Below are 21,015 nucleotides of genomic sequence, written 5' to 3'. Positions count from 1 at the left end.
TCTTGTATGCCAGTACTTACAGCTGCTGTATGCTCTGTAGGAAGTTGTGTATTCTTTCCATCCTGACACAGTGCTCTCTGCTGCCACCTCTGTCCATGTCAGGAACTGTCCAGAGCAGCAGCAAATCCCATAGAAAACCTCTCCTGCTCTGGACAAGTTCCTTGAATACTGTACTGTTCCGATGAAGGGAGAATTATTGAACTCCTGAAAACGCGTAAACTTTGGCTTTGTGAAAAAATCATATATGTAACGTTCTTCCATGGTGCACATTGGATTTTTTGGGACAGCGCTGTATTTAGTACCAGTTTTCAGCATCTGTTTACCGGATCCGTTTTTTTTAAAGGTCAAAAAAGTAGTGTCAACAGTACTTTATTGTGCGTAGAAAAAAAAACATCCGTTTTGATCCATTTTTTTTTATAATGGAAGTCAATGGAAAAACGGATCAAAAACGGATGCACACAAATGCATCCGTTTTTGCAAAAAAACGGATCCGTTAAACGGATGCTGAAAAGCAGTGTGAACCTAGCCTTAGTAAATCAGGAGACTGGGCTTTATTCAAGACTGACATATGAGTATAAACGGACTTCACGTGCTCAATTAAAGTGCAATTTAAGCATCAGATTGTTTTTTCCATGCCTAATAAGCCTCATTAGAACGCTCCATTGCCTACGTCATCAGTCAGCTATTTAGTCTGCAGACACAGGTGAGGGCGCGACATCTGAAGTAGTGCACCAAGCACACTATACAGACGTAACGTATTGTGAAGGTGCTGGCGTCCGTGCCGTCGGCTGCCAGCGTGTATGGATCTGCTTTGAAGTAAGAAACACTAAGGGAACTGCGTTATGGTGAGTGCCCGCTCCATATTCTTTCTATTACAAATTCTGTCAAAAAGATAAACAGTTTTTTGGACTCCCCCTCTGGACTACCCTTTAATGAAAGTATCTTTCATGTTTTTATGTATTTAGGGTATATAAAAAGTTAGTGAAAGCAATTTTTCACATTTTTCAATGTCTATGCTTCGTGGGTGGAAAGGAAACATTGGTCATAGTCAGAGGCTAAAACCTGTCCTGGGACTGTCCAACCTCTTTCTTTATTTTGTACTGATAAATATTGCACAGAAAAGCTATTTCCTCCTCCCATTTCCATTATTCTTCACAATCATTTGAAATATCTTTACATTAAGGGGTAGTTCAGCAAAGAAAAAAAAAAATCCAATCAACCGGTGCCAGAAAAAGCCAGAAATTTGCAATTACTTCTATTAAAAATTATCCAGTCTTCCAGTACTTATCAGCTGCTGTATGCCCTGCAGGAAGTGGGTGTATTCTTTCCAGTCCGGAGAGCAGTAGAAGTTTTTCTATGGGGATTTGCTACTACTCTGCACAGTTTCTGACATGGACAGAGGTGGCAGCAGAGAGCACTGTGTCCGACTGGAAAGAATACACCACTTCCTGCAGGACATACAGCAACTGATAAGTACCGGAAGACTTGAGTAAATTTGATTTGAAAGAAATTTATTTTTTGCTGATCCCTTTAATTTTTTTCTATTTCAAGACTGAATTGAAAAAAAAGGCATTACAATTCCTAATGAGCCTTTGTGTGAATTGTCCCGAAATTTCAGAACCTGTTACTTGTACGGTACAGTGTGTAAGTAAATAGTTTTTCTGCACAGTCAACTTTTACTGTTCAAAGTCTAAGTTGGGTCCAGCGGTCCATGTTTGTGCCAATGAATAAGTGAACCACTGTGTGAGATAGTGAAGGGAAAGGTAACGTTACTATAGGCATGCTCTGTGCCTGTAATGTAGTAGCTGAAGAATAATTATTAACTCCTTATGTGACCCATTAATGTATGTAATGAGGTTACAAACTCTGGGTCATCACCATCATATTCACCCACTAAAGGAATCACGCAGGGAGAGCACCCCTGTAGACTGGCAAGCCACAGCTTAGTACAAGATAGGAACTCCCTATATGTGGAATCATGGTATTGATATATACCTTTAGGGTGCGTTCACACCTAAAGGATCCGCAGCAGATTTGATGGTGCAGATTGATGCTGTGTTCAGTTATTTAAATGAAATACGCTGCGGATCCGGTAAGTGTGAACGTACCCTTAAACGGGAATATATTGCCTAGATTTAGTTTCACTGATTACCACCACATATAAAAAATTACAAAAATAATTTAGTAATTTAATTTATTTACTGATATTCTGACGTTCACTAGGTCCCTGCTACTCACCACCTTCTGTTCTGCATTCTGACAGACAGGAAATATCTGCTCAGCCAATAGCTGGCTGCAGTGGTGACCCACCTTAACCAGTGATTGGCTGAGTAGGCATTTCCTGTGTGTCAAGGCGGGTCCAGGATGTAGAGCCCACTTTTCCTAAAATATTTGGATCTTAAGATGGTCTCCACAATATTCATTCTGTGAAATATTTTATAGATCACAGGATACATCACATTGACTCTTTCTGTAAATACAATGTACAGTGTCCCTGGACCTTAAAGTGACTCTGTACCCACAATCTGACCCCCCCAAACCACTTGTACCTTCGCATAGCTGCTTTTAATCCAAGATCTGTCCTGGGCTCCGTTCGGCAGGTGATGCAGTTATTGTCCTATAAAACAACTTTTAATCTTGCAGCCCTGTTCCCAACGGCCGGTGCTTAGATTGTGTATGCATTATGGTGCGTTTACACAGACAGATTATCTGACAGATCTTTGAAGCCAAAACCAGGAACAGACTATACACAGGGATCAGGTCATAAAGGAAAGACTGAAATCTATCCTCTTTTCAGATCCATTCCTGGCTTTGGCTTCCAAAATCTGTTAGATAAATCTTTCTGTGTAAACGCACCCTTAGGCTGGCACAACCTCTCTGTGCCTCCTCCCCGCCCTTCTCATCATTAGGAATGCTCCAGGCAGATTGTCTCCTATTCATCAGCTGCGTGAATACTGAACATGGGCTGTATCGTTAAGGCACCTGTGCAATGTTCAGACAGGAGAAAATGTTCCAGTGGCATTCCTAATGATGAAGAGGGTGGGGAGGAGGGACGGAGGGGTGGTCCAAAGTTAGGGCACAGATATTGTAGGCCACGGCCGTTGGGCACAGGGCTGCCAGTTTTAAAGTTGTTTTTTAGGACAATAGCTGCATCACCTGCCAAACGGACCCCAGGACAGATCTTAGATTAAAAGCAGCTATCTGAAGGTACAAGTGGTTTGGGGGGGACAGATTGTGGGTACAGAGTCGTTTTAAAATCAGTAAGAAGATCTTCCCCAAATAGCAGATTGTCACTTACCCTTGGAGTGGCCTTTTTTTGTGAAGGAGCTGTTTATGGTCGGCGGAGAATCATTATATAACATGTATGCCGTGTCGTTTCTCTGTGAGAATGGAAATATACTAAGATTTAGATAAAAGACAGAGTGACACATGTTCAGGAACATAACATATCGTCATGTGTGATACATTGGAACTACTGCACCCACTAGTGCACTGCAACTGAATTAAGCGATGGTTTAACCCCTGAAGGACAGTGCCAATTTTCAGTGTTGCGTTTCCGTTTTTTCCTCCCCGCCTTCTAAGAGCTATAACTCTTTTATTTGTCCAGCTACAGGGCCATGTGAGGTCTTGTTTTTTCAGAAACAGGTGTACATTGTAATGGCTCCTTTCAATCTGCCATAAAATTAATGATAGAACCCCCAAAATATCATTTATAGGGTGGAATTGGGACAAAAATGCAATTCTGAAATTTATTTATTTTATTTATTTTTTTTTTTTTTTTTTGGGGGGGTCCGTGTTTATGTAAACACTTTACGGTAAAACTGACTGAAGTGGGGGTGATGTAGACTTTTATTGGGGGAGGGGCTTCGGGGAATTTTTAAAAACTTTTATTTATTTTTTTTCACACATTTTTAGTCCCCCTATGGGACTTTTACATATATTGTATTCACTGATCACTGCTACAGTAAGCCATAGCAGAGGAGGGATCAGTGTTATCAGCGATCTTCCAATGGAGCCTGCCTGTGGCCTGGGGCAGACTGTATTAGAAGACTGAAGACCTGACTGCACGGAGGAAGGTAAGAGACCTCCAGCAGTCAGGTCATACGATCGGGACCCCCGCAGACATGCTGGGGGGGTCCCAATAGGTAAGTGACAGGAGATGCTCCTGCCACTCATACTTAAGCGACTGCAGCACAATCGCGGAGTTTAAGGGGTTAATGGCCATTGATGGTAGCAGCCGGTCCTCACCTGCTATGAAGCGAGCTCAGGAGCTCGGTACACCGGCGGGGCGTACATTACACCCCTCTTGCGCCAAGGCCCAGGCTGCGGGGGCGTAAATGTACGTCCCTGGTCATTAAGGGTTTAAAGGGGTTGATGACAAAAAAAAAAAATTCTCAAACAACATGTCTGCCAGGTATGCCAGCCCCAGAAAATCTGCCCCCCACCACATGTACACCTATAGGGTGTTTATTTGCAATTGGAAGTAATTTTGTTAACATGGAGAAGCCAGGAGCAGTGCAGGTATGTCATGCTCAGTGTTGTGTATATTGTGAGTCCTTAGGTGACATCTGCACTCACATGGTATGACTGATAGAGCTGCTGCAGAACATGCCCCATCGCTCCCTGGGTCATGTTGATGAGGAATTTGCTGACTTGCCATCCCTGTGACTTTGAGTCGAGATACAAATAGTCCAGTCCAGATCCATACGTCTCATTTATTAGACGTTTTGGTAACTTATACACCACAAACCTGTTCAAATATAAAAAAAAAAAAAAAAAGTATAAAGGAAATATAGGGGAAAACTATTGTAATTCATCTTTTCACATGTCATACACATTGTCATCTCTTACTAACAAAGTGCCAGGACTCTATAGAGAACACAGACCCCTTTGGTGGCTATGAGATGTAGGCTATGTTCACACCAAAACCAGGAGTGGATTAAAAACACAGAAAGGCTATGTTCGCACACTGTTGAAATTAAAGGGGTTGTCCAGTGCTACAAAAACATGGCCACTTTCCCCCTACTGTTGTCTCTAGATTGGGTGGGGTTTTGAAACTCCGTTCCATTGAAGTAAATGGAGCTTAATTGCAAACCGTACCTGAACTGGAGACAACAGTAGGGGGAAAAGTGGCCATGTTTTTGTAGCGCTGGATAACCCCTTTAAGCTTCATTCACTTCAATAGAACTGAGCAGCAAAATTCTGCCCAAGCTGGAGACAAGAGTGGGATTGTCTCTGGAAGAAAGTGGCCATGTTTTTGTAGTGCTGGATAACCCCTTTAAGTGGATGGCCGTCATTTAATAGCAAAAAAATATTTTACAACCGCTGTTATTTGCCAATAAATGACCTCCATTCTTGTAGTGGGCAAAGAAGTCCCACCAGTCAGATCACCACTGAGCAACTACTTATCTCCTGTGCAATGGATAGGGGATCACTATTAGGCTATGTTTACACATAGTATTTCTGTCAGTCTTTTGGTCAGTATTATTTTAAGCAAAACCAAAAGTGGGCTTAAAACACAGAAACTGTGCAAATCTTTTCATTATAAATTTGCCCTGTGATGTCTACTCCTGATTTCGGTTAAAAAAAATACTGTGTGAACATAGCCTTAGGGTAGCTTCACACGTACCGGATCCGCAGCGGATTTCACACTGCGAGAGTTTGCAGATCCTGGTAGTGTGAAGGTCTATGAGGTTACATATCCGCAACAGAATTTTCATTCCACTGCGATTATGTAACATGGCCCCTTTAACCCCCCGCAGCCCAGAGCATACATTACCTGCTGGGCGCTGCGGCTGTATGTGAGGCTCCCTTCGCTGCCGTGCACTGATTGGCTGATGGGGAGCGAGAGGAGCCGGGAGCCTCACACAGCCGCAGCACCGAGCAGGTAATATATGCTCCGGGCCGAATTACATATCCTCAGTGGAATGACCCATTCAACTTCACACTACCAAACTCCGGTACATGTGAAGCAACCCTAAAAGTGTACCTGTAGTTTGTAAAAACTTTAGCTGCCCTGGGCGAAATGGCTGGGGAAGGGGTCATCCCATCCCAGATTTTTTTTCTTCATTCAGATTAGACTAATTATTCCTTGTGTGAAGGGTTCAAAGGTCACAGTGGTTCTGGCCCTGAGGGCTCCATAGACTTTTTATAGAGTCCTGAAGCACTAGATGTTACACACCTGTTCATTTTAGAGATTGGAGAAGGTCCGGACACCCTGACCCATTATACCTTGTGACATTTCAAAGGTAAATGACAGTAATACTAATTTCCCTCATGTTTCATCTGTAAAAACGAGGCAGCCAGTAAACACTTGCTGCATTGTGATTTGGTGTGTACACAGTGTCTGAATCCAGCATTAACCCCTTAACGACATCGGGCGTAAACTTACGCCCTGGCGCCATGGTACTTAGCGCATCAGGGCGTAAATTTACGCCCGATGTTTCCCCGATCGCTGCGTGTTCACACACAGCGGTTCGGGGAAGATGGCCTGCTATAAATCATAGCAGGCCATCATAGCTTCTCGGCACGGGGGTGGTTAACACCCCCCGTGCTTACGATCGCTGCTATAGGCTGATCAATTCAGATCAGCCAATAGCGGCGATCGGAACCTTTCCGGGTCATCGGTGACCCGATGACCCGGAAAAAAATGGCGGTCGGTGCTGTCCGAGGACGGCACCTACCGCCATTACTGTAAAAAGTAATGTTGATCGCCGTGCCACCGGCCCGATCGCCGTGAACGGCCGGCCGGCCGTTCACGGCGATCGGGCCGGTGGCACGGCGATCAGAGTCCCACAAAATAGTAAATACCTGTCCTGGACCCCTCAGCTAGGTAGCGGAGGGGTCCAGAGCAGGTATTTGTACATTACTCACCTGTCCCGGGCTCCTGATCGGCGTCTTCCAGGTTCGCGGCGTCCTCCGTCATTCCGTTCGGTCTTCGGGTCTTTCCGGCGGTCCTCGTCGTCTTCTTTCGGCTATTTTCGGCTCCAGCCTCGTCATTTTCCGGATTTTGCGCTCTGCTGCCCCCTAGCGGCTGATATGTGTAATACACTTATCAGCAGCTACAGGGATATTCAGAATATAAAAAAAAATTATTTTTTTTTCCCAAATTTTTTTTTTTCTATTTTCCGCACCCTATCGCCGCTGAGTGTTGATCAGCATCGCACGAAAGTGCGCTGCTAATCAGCAACTCCTCCTTTTTGGCGTAGGGTGTTTTTTTTCTATATTCTACTGCCACGGTCTGCTTATAAGTGCCGCACATAAGTGCGGCATTTATCAGCAACTCCTTTGTTGGCGTAGGTTTTTTTTTTATACTTACTGTAAAAAAACACGTAAAAAACACTACATTACACCACACTACATTGAATAAAGTTTGACACTACACCACTACATACCCCATATACCAATCCCCGTATAAAGATGGCCCCCAGGGTGTTTTCGGCGTCAGAGGGATACGTTATTATTGCCTCCGACACCGAAACAGCCAGTGAGGATGAATGGGGGGATCCCTCTTTCCTCCATTCATCCTCATCATCCAGTGACGTGTCTGGGGGTAGCGTAGCGTACGCTGCCCCCCAGACACGTCTTTTCCGCCAGTACCGTCCCAATAAGAGATGACGGCATGGTGTGAAATTCTACACACTCTGTGACAGTACCTCAGGGTACACTTACAGATTTCGGGTACGTGCAAACTGCGGAATGGCGAAGGATAACCCTTTGTGCATTCCGCAGCTGGCACCCACCGGCGGACTGATGCGGGCGCATGTCTCCACCCGTGTCATAGACTCCATTCTATGCACGGGCGGAATCCGTCGTCCATCCAAAGAATGAACACGTTGGACGGAGAGCGGAATCCGCCCGTGCATAGAATGGAGTCTATGACACGTGTGGAGACGTGCACCTGCATCAGTCCGCCGGTGGGTGCCAGCTGTGGAATGCACGAAGGGTTATCTGTCGCGATTCCGCAGTGTGCACGTACCCTTAGAGTGTATGTAGGAAGGGACACCCGAATCCAGCCCCCAGATGCCCCCTTCCCCCCCATCCTTGGAGTTAGTGGGGAGATCGTCCGGGAACTGATCTTCCCACTGCTGGATAAAGGTTACCACCTGTACGGGGATAACTTTTATACCAGCACCCCCTCTTCCGCTCCCTCGCTGCCCTGTAGCTTGCGGCACGATCCGAACATATCAGAAGTAGTAATAGAGCCCTAATATTTAGCAGCCATGGAGCGGACCCAGCGCTTCTGGATATGAAGGACCCCATATCGCACCAGGACAACATTTTCCAGGTGACGTCCCCCACACTGGAGAAAGGGAGACCCCAGAAGAAGTGCAGAGTGTGGCGTAACAGGGGGATCAGGAAGGACACCATTTTCCAGTGTGACACCTGTCCTGATCACCCCGGCCTCTGCATACTGGATCGCTTCAAGGCGCACCACACGTCACTGGGGTTCTACATTATCTAAATTCTGTCCCTTATTCCTATTTCAGGGGTCACGTTGATCCGGGGATTATTCTGATCGCCATTATGGAGTCAGGAAGGAATTTTTCCCCAGTGATGAGGCTACTGTCGTCTGCCTCACGAGGGGTTTTTTGCCTTCCTCTGGATCAACACAGGTTGAATTTGATGGACACCTGTCATTTTCAACCTTATAAACTAATAATTGGCCTAATACCCCCAAATAAATTAGAATTGTCCCTTTTCCCCCAGCTAAATAGGTATGGCCGCCATTCCCATTAGAGGATGCCATGATGCAATTTCAAAGCCTCTGTGCGGCCAGGACAGTAGAAACCCCCCACAAGTGACCCCATTCTGGAAACTACACCCCATAAGGAATCTAAGAAGGGGGGCAGCGGGGATATGGCCCCCTGGTGACGGCCACATTTGGGACGTGAAAATGAAAAAAATTGTATTTTTTATTTTCTCGGCACATGTTCTACGTAAGTGCCCGTCACCAGTGGGGTCCATATGCTCACTGCACCCCTTGTTAGATTCCTTATGGGGTGTAGTTTCCAGAATAGGGTCACTTGTCGGGGGTTTCTACTGTCCTGGCAGCACAGGAGCTTTGTAATTGCGACATGGCCTCCATCCTCCATTCCAGCCTCTAAATGGCGCTCTGTCCCTTTGGTGACTTGCCCTGTGCCCATATGGCACATTATGCCCACATGTGGGGTATTTTCGTACTCAGGGGACACTACCCTACACGTTTTGTGTTCATTTTCTTTTTTAACCCCTTGTGGAAATGGAAAAAAATCAAGGCTAGACCAACATTTAGTGTAATTTTTGTAAAATTTTTACTCTAAATTATTAATCTTGTCATGTTTTTTTCATTTTCACAAGGGGTTAAAAGATAAAAAAAAACATTTAATGTGTAGAGCAATTTCCCCTGAGTACGGAAATACCCCACATGTGGACATAAAGCGCCATGCGGGTGCAGGGTGAGCCTCCGAAGGGAAGAAGCGCCATTTGGTTTTTGAAGGCTGGATTTGGATGGAATGGATTTCGAGGGGCCATGTTGCATTCAAAAGGCCCCTGTGTTGCCAAGACAGGTGAAACCCCCCACAAGTGACCCCATTATGGAAACTGCACCCCTCAAGGAATGTAACAAGGGGTGTAGTGAGCATATGGACCCCACTGGTGACGGACACAAATGTGGAACAATGTGGCGTGAAAATGAAATATTACATTTTTTACACTATAATGTTGGTTTAGCCTTGAATATATCATTTTCACAAGGGGTTAAAAAGGAGAAAAAAAAACAAAATGTGTAGCGCAATTTCCCCCGAGTCCGTAAATACCCCACATGTGGACATAAAGCGCCATGTGGGCGCAGGGCAAGCCTCCGAAGGGAAGGAGCGCCATTTCGTTTTTGAAGGCTGGATTTGGATGGAATGGATTTTGAGGGGCCATGTTGCATTCAAAAGGCCTCTGTGTTGCCAAGACAGTTGAAACCCCCCACAAGTGACCCCATTATGGAAACTACACCCCTCAAGGAATGTAACAAGGGGTGTAGTGAGCATATGGACCCCACTGGTGACGGGCACAAATGTGGAACAATGTGGCGTGAAAATGAAATATTACATTTTTTACACTATAATGTTGGTTTAGCCTTGAATTTATCATTTTCACAAGGGGTTAAAAGAGAAAAAAACACACAATATATGTAGAGCAATTTCCCCCGAGTCCGTAAATACCCCACATGTAGACATAAAGCGTCATGTGGGCGCAGGGCAAGCCTCCGAAGGGAAGGAGCGCCATTTGGATTTTGGAGGTTGGATTTGGCTAGAATGGATGATGAACGCCATGTCGCATTTACAGAGCCCTCGTGCTGCCAGGACAGTGGAAACCCCCCACAAGTGACCCCATTCTGGAAACTGCACCCCTCAAGGAATCTAACAAGGGGTGCAGTGAGGATATGAACCCCTTGATGACGGGCACATTTGTGCCATGAAAGTGAAAAAATGAAATTTTTCCCTTTCACGTCACATTGTTCCACATTTGTGCCCGTCACCAGTGGGGTCCATATGCTCACTGCACCCCTTGTTAGATTCCTTGAGGGGTGTAGTTTCCAGAATGGAATCACTTGTGGGGGGTTTCCAGTGTCTTGGCAGCACGAGGGCTCTGTAAATGCGACATGGCCCTTGAAATCCTTTTCAGTGAAATCCAGCTTCCAAAAGCCAATTGGCGCTCCTTCCCTTTGGAGGCTCGTCCTGCGCCCCCTTGGCACTTTATCGCCACATGTGGGGTATTTCTGTACTCGGGAGAAACTGCGCTACACATTTTTTGTCTTTTTTTGCCTCTTATCCCTTTAAGAAAATGAAAAATTGAAGGCTAGAACAACGTTTTAGTGTAAAAAATAAATTTTTCTTTTTTCACGCCATATTGTTCGGAAAATCTGTGAAGCACCTGTGGGGTCCAGATGCTCACCGCACCCCTTGTTACATTCCTTGAGGGGTGTAGTTTTCTAAATGGTGTCCCTTTAGGGGTGTTTTTTAGGTTTTGACACCCCAGAGCCTCTGCCAACCTGAAGTGGTACAGTCAAAAATGACCAAATATAACGGAGGCGTTGAAATTCACTAGGCGCTCCCTTATATCTGAGGCTTGTGGTTGCGTCAAATAGCGCAATAGGGTCACATATGGGGTATTTCTATAAACTGCAGAAACGGGGCAATAATTATTGGGGTGCATTTCTCTGGTAATAGGTTTATAATTATGAAAAATATTGGATTACAATAAAATCTCTGCACAGAAAATTAAAATTTTCAAATTCCTTACACACTTCGCTTTTATTTCTGTGACTCCCCTAAAGGGTTAAAACACTTTCTGGATGTGCTTTTGCAGAGTTTGGGGGGTGCAGTTTCTGAAATGGGGTGCTTTGTGGGGCTTTCTAACATACAGGCCCCTCAAATACACTTTAAACCTGAACAGGTCCCTAAAAATATCTGATTTTGAAATTTTACTGAAAATTTGGAAATTTGCTGCTAATGTTTTAAGCTTCCTATCGTCTAAAAAAAATGAAAGATAGTTTAATAAATGCCGCCAACATAAAGTAGACATGTTGCTAATGCTATTTAATATATAATTTATGTGGTATAACCACTTTCTGTATACGCAAAAAAGTTTCAAAGTTGGAAAAATGCATTTTTTCACATTTTTTCACATTATTTGGTTTTTTTTCATAAAGATTTGTTATGAGTATCGACTCCAATTTACCAGAAATGTAAAGTACAATATGTCACGAGAAAACAATCTCAGAATCAGCCGGATAGGTAAAAGCATCCCGAAGTTATTAATGAATAAAGTGACACAGGTCATATTCATAAAATTTGTCTCTGTCATTAAGGCCATTTCAGGCTCTGTCCTTAAGGGGTTAAAGAGCAGGGCATTCATGACTGTAGTGATGGCCACAACAAGCTGCACAATGGTGACCAGAGGACCATCAGACAGGCCTGCCCTCCCAGAGAAACTAACAGAGTTTGCCTTGAATGTAGTAAGTTTCATATGGTCAGCTTACATGATGTAGGTGTCATTATAGCACCACTGGGTGTGAAGAGGGGTGAGACGTGAAGGTTTTTTTTTTTTGTCTTTAATACATTGTTGCAATAAAGTTAATAACCTGTAATTATATATATATATATATATATATATATATATATATATATATATCTCCTTTGAGTGGCAGCAGTGGGGGGTGACATGAGCCCCTCTGCTCTTACCAGTGTTCGTGTCAGTTCCAGGACCCCTGGTCTGGTCAGGTACTGCTATACAAAGTAAGGTCCCAGCCACCCTCATACTCAGTGCTGGGATTACATTTACTCCAGCAAAGTCATTGCTAGTGATTGCCCTTGTCTGAAGGGTGTGTGCACATGGGCAAAAACCGCACCCTAAAATGTGAGAGGATAGGGGAAAAGTATAAAATTGCGGGGGTCCTACATCTGTACCCCACAGCTATCTCCATATCAGCCCCCGCCTCCTTTGTTTTGAATAGAGCCGCACGTGCGGAAAAGTTAGTTTTAAAGTGACTCTGTACCCACAATCTGACCCCCCCAAACCACTTGTACCGTCAGATAGCTGCTTTTAATCCAAGATCTGTCCTCCGGTCCGTTCGGCAGATGATGCAGCTATTGTCCTAAAAAATTAATTTCAAAATTGCAGCCCTGTGTCGTATCTGTGCCCTAACTTTGCACCACCCCTCCGTCCCTCCTCATCATTAGGAATGCCACTGGAACATTTACTCCTGTTTGAACATTGCACAGGTGTCTTAAAGGGGTTGTCCGGCGATAAAAAATTATTCACAGAATAACACACATTACAAAGTTATACAACTTTGTAATGTATGTTATGTCTGTGAATGGCCCCCTTCCCCGTGTTCCCCGACCCCCGCCCGTGTACCCGGAAGTGTGGTGCGCTATACATACCTGTCACGTGCCGACCACGGTCTCCGATCCTCAGCAGTGACGTCTTCTTCGGGCGGCCAGCGGATCTTCCCGAGTGCTGGCCGCCCTCTGCAGCGTCATCCGAAGCTCAGCCGCGATTGGCTGAGCATAACTGTGCTCAGCCAATCGCGGCAGAGCGGCTGAAGACGCGGCCACGTCATCAGCTGCTCAGCCGCGATTGGCTGAGCACAGTTCTGCTCAGCCAATCGCGGCTGAGCTTCGGATGACGCTGCAGAGGGCGGCCGGCACTCGGGAAGATCCGCCGGTCTCCCGAAGAAGACATCACTGCTGAGGATCGGAGACCGTGGACGACACGAGATGCGGTGAGTATAATGCACCACACTTCCGGGTCTAGCGTGGGCGGGGGGAAACACGGGGAAGGGGGCCATTCACAGACATAACATACATTACAAAGTTGTATAACTTTGTAATGTGTGTTATTCTGTGAATAATTTTTTATCGCCGGACAACCCCTTTAACGATCCAGCCCATCTGCTGTAGTAACACGGGTGGTGAATAATAGGCAATCTGCCTGGAGCATTTCTAATGATGAGTAGGGACGGAGGGGTGTTGCAAAGTTAGGGCACAGATACGCCTGTAGGACACGGGGCTGCAATTTTAAAATTAATTTTTTAGGACAATAACTGCATCACCTGCCAAACGGACGGCAGAACAGATCATGGATTGAAAGCAGCTATCCGAAGGTACAAGCGGTTTGGGGGGTCAGATTGTGGGTACAGAGTCACTTTAAGTTGGACTACCCTTCTAGGCTATGTTCGCACACAGTATTTTTGCTCAGGATTTTGGTCAGTATTTTGCAACCAAAACCAGGAGTGGATTGAAAACACAGAAAGGCTATGTACACACACTATTGAAATCCACTGTCTGCCATCCACTGTTGAGTTGATGTCCGCAATTTAATGGCAAGTAATTGCCATTGTTTCAAAAACAATGGCCGTTATTTGCCATCCACTCAATTTCAACAGTGTGTGAACGTAGCCTTTCTGTGTTTTCAATCCATTTCTGGTGTTGGTTGCAAATATACTGTGTGGGCCCGGCCTGGTTCCCATATACAGTGCCGCTCTATTTGCAGGCACTAGCCAGGCTGAAGCACTGGAGACGGGCCAGACGGCCCCCATTGGGAGGAAACCCCTGCCCCTCTATGATGCAGCTCCTGTGATTCTAATGGAGCCAAGTCATAGAGGCGGGGGTTTCCCCCACTGCGGGTGGGAGGGCCATCCATGGGCATGGGCATCCTGATGGTACATTCGCTTTAAAGTCGGTTTGAGCTTGAATCCACATTATAAGTCGCCTCCAAATCAGCACCAAAAATTGCATAGTAAATTCTATGCTGATCTAGAGGGCTTTTTTTCCACTGTTTTTTTTTTGCCCCGTGAACAGATCCTTAAAGGAGTACTCTGGTGGAAAAAAAATGTTTTCAGATCAGCTGGTGTCAAAAAGTTATACATATTTGTAAATTAACTCTACTAAAAAAATCTCCAGTCTCCCAGCTATATGTCCTGTAGGAAGTGGTGTATTCTTTCCAGTCTTACACAGTGCCCTCTGCACTGGTCAGAGCAGTTGCAAATTCCCATAGACAGTTCCTGACATGGACAGAGGTGGCAGCAGAGAGAACTGTGTCAGACTGTAAAGAATCCACCACTTTCTGCAGAGCATACAGCAGCTGATAAGTACTGGAAGACTGAAGATTTTTTTTTTTAATAGAATTAATTTACAAATCTGCATAACTTTCTGCTACCAGTTGATTTGAAAATATTTTTTTCTCACTGGAGTACCTCTTTAATCAGTAATTAGTGTGTTTCCGTAGCTCCAGTGCAAGAGTCATCTCAATGTAAGCCTATGGCGCTGGTTCTTGTGCTGCAGACGGGTTACTATGGAAGCTCTTTTTGTGTATTGCTGGTATGCAGTGTGAACAGGCCCACAGAAACCTATTCTGGTGCCAAGTTGCAAATGCATGTACATAAGACAAATGACCATTGTGCACAATTTGCCATGACATTATAGAACTGCCCCCCCCCCACCACTGGAGGTACTTTTAGGCTATGTTCACACAGTGATCATTTTGCGGCCGTTTTTTTTGTTTCGTTTTTTTTTTTTGCATTTTGACAGGAAGAACGGAAAGTCTTTTAGTAATGTCAGCCCCACATAATTATTATTATGTGCAGCCTTTTTGCACCCGTCTTTTTAAACCTAAAAGTCCACCGTATAATGCCTATGACGCCCATATTTAGCATAATACAGCTGTATTTACATCTCAAAGAGAGGGAAGAAAAACAACCCTAAAAGACTTTGTGGGAACTCTCTCCAAGCAGCCTGCAGAGCAGTTTTTCCTTTATAAATAAAGTTGCATTTGAATACTTTGCTAAATAACGCTTTAACCAGGCCTCACTGCGCTGCCCATAGCAACCAATTAGCAAAATGTTTAACCAATAAGCTTCTAGCCTCTATTTGTACAGTGTTCTGATTGGTTGCTAGGGGCAACGCTGGCATTGGGGCCTAGCAAAAGTGCATCCAGTCGAATATTCAAATGTAACTTTATTTAGAACGGAAACCGCACTACAGTGAGCGGATCCCAGAACGAGGTTTGGCACGCGGAAGTCGCTTTTGGCGTGGCAGAATCTCCCGGGCACACGTGCGGATAATGGCGGGGATCCCACCGGATAACTGGCGGCCGGCCACCATCTGCCTGGACACCACCATGGGCGCCATCACGGTGGAGCTGTACTGGGATCACGCTCCCCGGACTTGTAAGAACTTCGCGGAGCTCGCCCGGCGCGGCTACTATAACGGCACCAAGTTCCATCGTATCATCAAGGACTTTATGGTGCAGGGCGGGGACCCCACGGGCACCGGGCGGGGAGGCGGCTCCATCTATGACGGGAAGCACTTCGCCGATGAGCTGCACCCGGAGCTGAAGTTCACCGGGGCCGGTATCCTCGCCATGGCCAATGCCGGAGCGGACACCAATGGCAGCCAGTTCTTCCTCACCCTGGCCCCGTCCCAGTGGCTGGATGGGAAGCACACCATATTCGGGCGGGTGTACCAGGGGATCGGGACCCTGAACCGGCTGGGGATGGTGGAGACCGACAGCCAGGACCGACCCCTGGACGAGGTCAAGATCCTCCGGGCCTATCCGCAGTGATGGAGCCGGGGCCCCTGGCTGCTCTATGGGACCTGTCACGTGGCCCCTGGCTGCTCTATGGGACCTGTCACGTGGCCCCTGGCTGCTCTATGGGACAGGTCGTGTGGCCCCTGGATTCTGAGTCACGTGCTGTGGCCCCTGGGTTCTCTATGGACTGATCTGCAGGAGGTGACCAGGGGCCCCATGATTCCCTATGGGATACCTGCTGAGCCCCCCTGTTCTGTATGGACATGTGAAGGGGTTTCTCTTTTTTTTTTTTTTTGGTCTTTTTTTATTATTGCATTGAAATGTTGTTGTTTTTTTTCTAATTAAAAAATCTGAACCGACTTTGTTTGTTTGACAGATTCTATTTGGAAGACCCCCATACTCCTGTAATCCCCCAAACTACAACTCCCAGCATGCTCTAACGGCTATGGTTCGGCATCATTTGATTCCTCCCTGTTAGTCCTGTCGGTCACGCTGGGAGTTGTAGTTATGCTGCAGGTTGAAGATCGATAGCTGATCAGTGTTCATATATCCTGGAAAGAAGGAGATGAGATGTACACGGCTGTGGCTTCTTTTTCAGTCAACAAAAGGGAGTGGGCATCTGTTCTGTATAGCCATGTAGTAAGGATAGTGGATGGAGCTGGAAGCCTTTCATCCCTACATTGTGCATTGGGGGCTCCATTCGCATCATTAGGGTGGTATTACATGGGACGATGGTCTGATAATACCAGTAAATGAGCGCTAATCTGCTAATCGTCGCTCGTTTACTGGACCTATTACACGGCCCGATAATCGTTTAACAAGGGCTGCAGGGACATCGTTACCGTTGTCCTTGCAGCCCTTGTTTAAACTGTATACTTTACCTATCCATGATCCAGGGCTGCTCCTCTGGTCCGCTTCTCCCCGGGTCCTGCACACTTTAGCTTCAGAGTGGCCTGTCAGCTGACAGGCCGCTCAGCCAATCACAGGCCGGGACCGCTGTGGCCTGTCAGCTGACAGGCCGCTCTGAAGCAAGAACGCGTGGGACCCGGGGAGAAGCGGACCACAGGAGCAGCCCTGCAGCGTGGATAGGTAATGTATATTGTCAGTCGCCGGCCGCGCACCGCTATTACACGTAGCGATGTGCAGTCGGTGCCCGACAAATATAGGTTCTAACCTATATCAACAAGTAGCTGAAGATCATTGTCATTGGCTGATCGTTGTATTTATTACACGGAGCGATAATTGGCCAGTTATCGTTCCGTGTAATAGTACCTTACACCAGGGATCTACACTCCTAATCTGCTAGAAGTTTCTAGTCCTAAAAACTGCTGACAGTGCTATAGAAAGGAGAAGTGAACCCAGTGGGGGTGATGGTCATATAGTTTGGGTGCGACTGTTATGCAGAACTGCTATATTTACATCAGGGCTGTGGAGTCGGTAAGCCGCAACTCCGACTCCTGAATTTAATCAGGTCCGACTCCTGCTCCTTCATAAATGGCCGGCCATATACCAGGGGAGTTCTTTATCACACTGGCTCAGCAGCTTCTCCCTAATGTCCTACATGATCCTGGGGCGACTTCTGAGGGAATAAAGGAATATTGTATATAAAGCAGATTCTCCTGTGTGTGCAGTGGATGCAGAAAGTCTCCAGCCTCCATGTCCTGAACTACTCACAACTAGACTAGATGGAGCAGGTGGTCTTTTAACTAAATATTTACCATACACACAGAAACACTGCTAACAATGCCAGATACCTGTAATATAGAGGTCAGCCATAGTGATATAGAGGGGTCACACATAGTGATAGAGAGAGGGGTCATACATAGTGATAGAGAGAGGGGTCACACATAGTGATATAGAGAGGGGTCACACATAGTGATATAGAGAGGGGTCACACACAGTGATATAGAGAGGGGTCACACATAGTGATATAGAGAGGGGTCACACATAGTGATATAGAGAGGGGTCACACATAGTGATATAGAGGGGTTACACATAGTGATATAGAGAGGGGTCACACATAGTGATAAAGAGAGGGGTCACACAGTGATATACAGAGGGTCACACAGTGATATAGAGAGGGGTCACACATAGTGATATAGAGGGGTCACACATAGTGATTTACAGGGGGTCACACATAGTGATATAGAGAGAGGTCACACATAGTGATATACAGGGGGGGTCACACAGTGATATAGAGAGGGGTCACACATAGTGATATACAGGGGGGGTCACACATAGTAATATAGAGAGGGGTCACACATAGTAATATAGAGAGGGGTCACACATAGTGATATAGAGAGGGGTCACTGTGGGTGTGGGGGCACATCATAGTACACACACAGCTGCAGCCATAGAACACTAAAGAAAACAGGACAGAGGTTACTGCAGCACTACTTATGTCTTCTCCTCTATATTACACAGGATATCTTCATATTACACTGCTGCTCATATACAGTCATCCAGCATCCAGGAAGAGACCAGCACAGATCTCCCCCCACACAATGGACTCTTCCTGCTCAGAAACAAACTGCCAAATAGTGACCGACAACTTTTCCCCGACCACCCTTATGTAATAGGGCCAGTGTCCTATTACTGATATATTCCCCGACCACCCTTATGTAATAGGGCCAGTGTCCTATTACTGATATATTCCCCGACCACCCTTATGTAATAGGGCCAGTTTCCTATTACTGATATATTCCCCAACCACCCTTATGTAATAGGGCCAGTGTCCTATTACTGATATATTCCCTGACCCCCCCCCCCCTTATGTAATAGGGCCAGTGTCCTATTACTGATATATTCCCCGACCACCCTTATGTAATAGGGCCAGTTTCCTATTACTGATATATTCCCCAACCACCCTTATGTAATAGGGCCAGTGTCCTATTACTGATATATTCCCTGACCCCCCCCCCCCCTTATGTAATAGGGCCAGTGTCCTATTACTGATATATTCCCTGACCCCCCCTTATGTAATAGGGCCAGTGTCCTATTACTGATATATTCCCTGACCCCCCCTTATGTAATAGGGCCAGTGTCCTATTACTGATATATTCCCTGACCCCCCCCCCTTATGTAATAGGGCCAGTGTCCTATTACTGATATATTCCCTGACCCCCCCCTTATGTAATAGGGCCAGTGTCCTATTACTGATATATTCCCTGACCCCCCCTTATGTAATAGGGCCAGTGTCCTATTACTGATATATTCCCCGACCACCCTTATGTAATAGGGCCAGTGTCCTATTACTGATATATTCCCCGACCACCCTTATGTAATAGGGCCAGTGTCCTATTACTGATATATTCCCTGACCACCCTTATGTAATAGGGCCAGTGCCACAAGTCTACGGAAGATAAAACCGCCACACCTTCAGTGCCTCAAACACTAAAACGGAAAGAAAAATGCCCCCCCCCCCCAAAAAAAAAAACAAAAAAAAAAAAACCACCACATGTAAGGCAGATCATAAACTTCCATTGACTTAGTGAACATCTGTCTGCTAGCATTTTTTTTTTTTTTTGGGGGGGGGGGGGCTCTCTGCTGTCACCAAGGCGGCATCTGATTGGTTGCTAGGGGCAACTGAGCCAGTTTTACTTTACACCATGTTTGATAAATCTCCCCCATATATGTATACTGAGGTTTTCTTGGTTACCCATAGCAACCGATCACAGATTAGCTTTTACTTTACCAGAACAATGTGAGAAGTGAAAGCGGAGCTGTGACTGGTCGTAATGGGCGTCAAAGAATCGTACAGTCAGAAATCTCTAGCACATGTTCACAGGTTTTTAAAGTGAAAGTGCCCATTTAACGGGGTATTCCCATATGGCAGAGATGGGCCACCCATGGACCTCCAGCTCTTTATAAAACTACAATCCCCATCTTGTCTTGACATCCAAAGGCATGATGGGAATTGTAGTATTGCAACAGCTGGAGGGCCGTAGGTTCCCTATTCCTGCCCTATGGACCCCGCCCGGTCTGTGCCCGGATCATCGCGGGCCGGTACTTAAGCACCGGCCGGATGATCCGTCCGGCCGCAGAGCCCTGATGCGGGCGCATCAGTGCGCGCCCGCATCAGAGCTTCCCATGGCACACAATGAAGCAAGCGGCCGGAGCCGCTCGCTTCACTGTGTGAACTGACAGGTCTTTCTGGGCCGGAATTCACTGAATTCCGGCCGCAGAAAACTGACATGTCAGTTATTTGCGGCCCCGTATGGGATCCCGGCCGGAGCGTATACGATGTGTATACGCTCCGGCCGGGATCCCATACCAGATAAGGTTATGTTGCTCTCCGCAAAAAGTACGTCCGTTTCTGCCGATGGCAACAACGGCCATACTTTTACGTAGTGTGAACATAGCCTTAAACTTATTCCATGAGGAACATACAGTAAAGATGATAGAGCGTGAAATGTTGGTTCTCGGTTCATCACCTACCAGTCTACAGGATCTCCGTCTTCATTACGACAAGTGATTTCACAGGTAACTAGACAGACGCTGAAAATACAGAGCCCGGAAAGCAGGCCCAGCCCAGACATCTTCTCTCCATATGATGTAAAAATCACTAAAGGAGAAGTCCCATCATCTCAGACCCCGTCCGAAAGCAGGAAGTCACATCATGTGATCGGTGCCATTGACTCTATGTATAGAGTTACATAGCAGTTGGGGATGCCGGACCTATATATGATCATTGAGAGAAAAAATATGGATCTAGAAGCCATTAAAGAGAAAACGAGCAGGGGGCAATGTGTCCTCCACATCACACCAGCAGGGGACAGTGTGGCCTCCACATCATCACACCAGCAGGGGGCACTGTGTGATCCCACATCATCACTCCAGTAGGGGAAAATGTGTCCTCCACATCATCACACCAGCAGGGGACAGTGTTCCTCCACATCATCACACCAGCAGGGGGCACTGTGTGACCCCACATCATCACACCAGCAGGGG

At 46.1% G+C, this 21,015-nt stretch overlaps 1 protein-coding gene and 1 long non-coding RNA gene across 2 annotated transcripts; one reads left to right on the top strand and one right to left on the bottom strand.

The window, feature by feature from the left end:
• Positions 1–3,297: 3,297 nt before the first annotated feature.
• LOC138775381 (uncharacterized) lies at positions 3,298–20,678 on the bottom strand. The gene is made up of 3 exons (XR_011360543.1): positions 20,503–20,678; positions 4,579–4,750; positions 3,298–3,380 (listed from the first exon to the last, which is right to left on the bottom strand). It is a non-coding gene; the product is annotated as an uncharacterized lncRNA (long non-coding RNA).
• LOC138775379 (peptidyl-prolyl cis-trans isomerase-like 1) lies at positions 15,521–16,424 on the top strand. The gene has a single exon (XM_069955923.1). The coding sequence runs from the start codon at positions 15,598–15,600 to the stop codon at positions 16,096–16,098; it is 501 nt and encodes a 166-aa protein (XP_069812024.1). The 5' UTR covers positions 15,521–15,597; the 3' UTR covers positions 16,099–16,424.
• Positions 20,679–21,015: the final 337 nt, after the last annotated feature.

The sequence above is a fragment of the Dendropsophus ebraccatus genome, unplaced genomic scaffold (assembly GCF_027789765.1).
Source record: "Dendropsophus ebraccatus isolate aDenEbr1 unplaced genomic scaffold, aDenEbr1.pat pat_scaffold_1585_ctg1, whole genome shotgun sequence".
NCBI classification, from domain to species: Eukaryota; Metazoa; Chordata; class Amphibia; order Anura; family Hylidae; genus Dendropsophus; species Dendropsophus ebraccatus.
This window is presented reverse-complemented; position numbering and strand designations above follow the sequence as displayed.

What these genes read in the sequence shown, in the direction of transcription:
- LOC138775379 (XM_069955923.1), top strand. Translation starts at nt 15,598, where the DNA reads ATGGCGGGGATCCCACCGGATAACTGGCGGCCGGCCACCATCTGCCTG.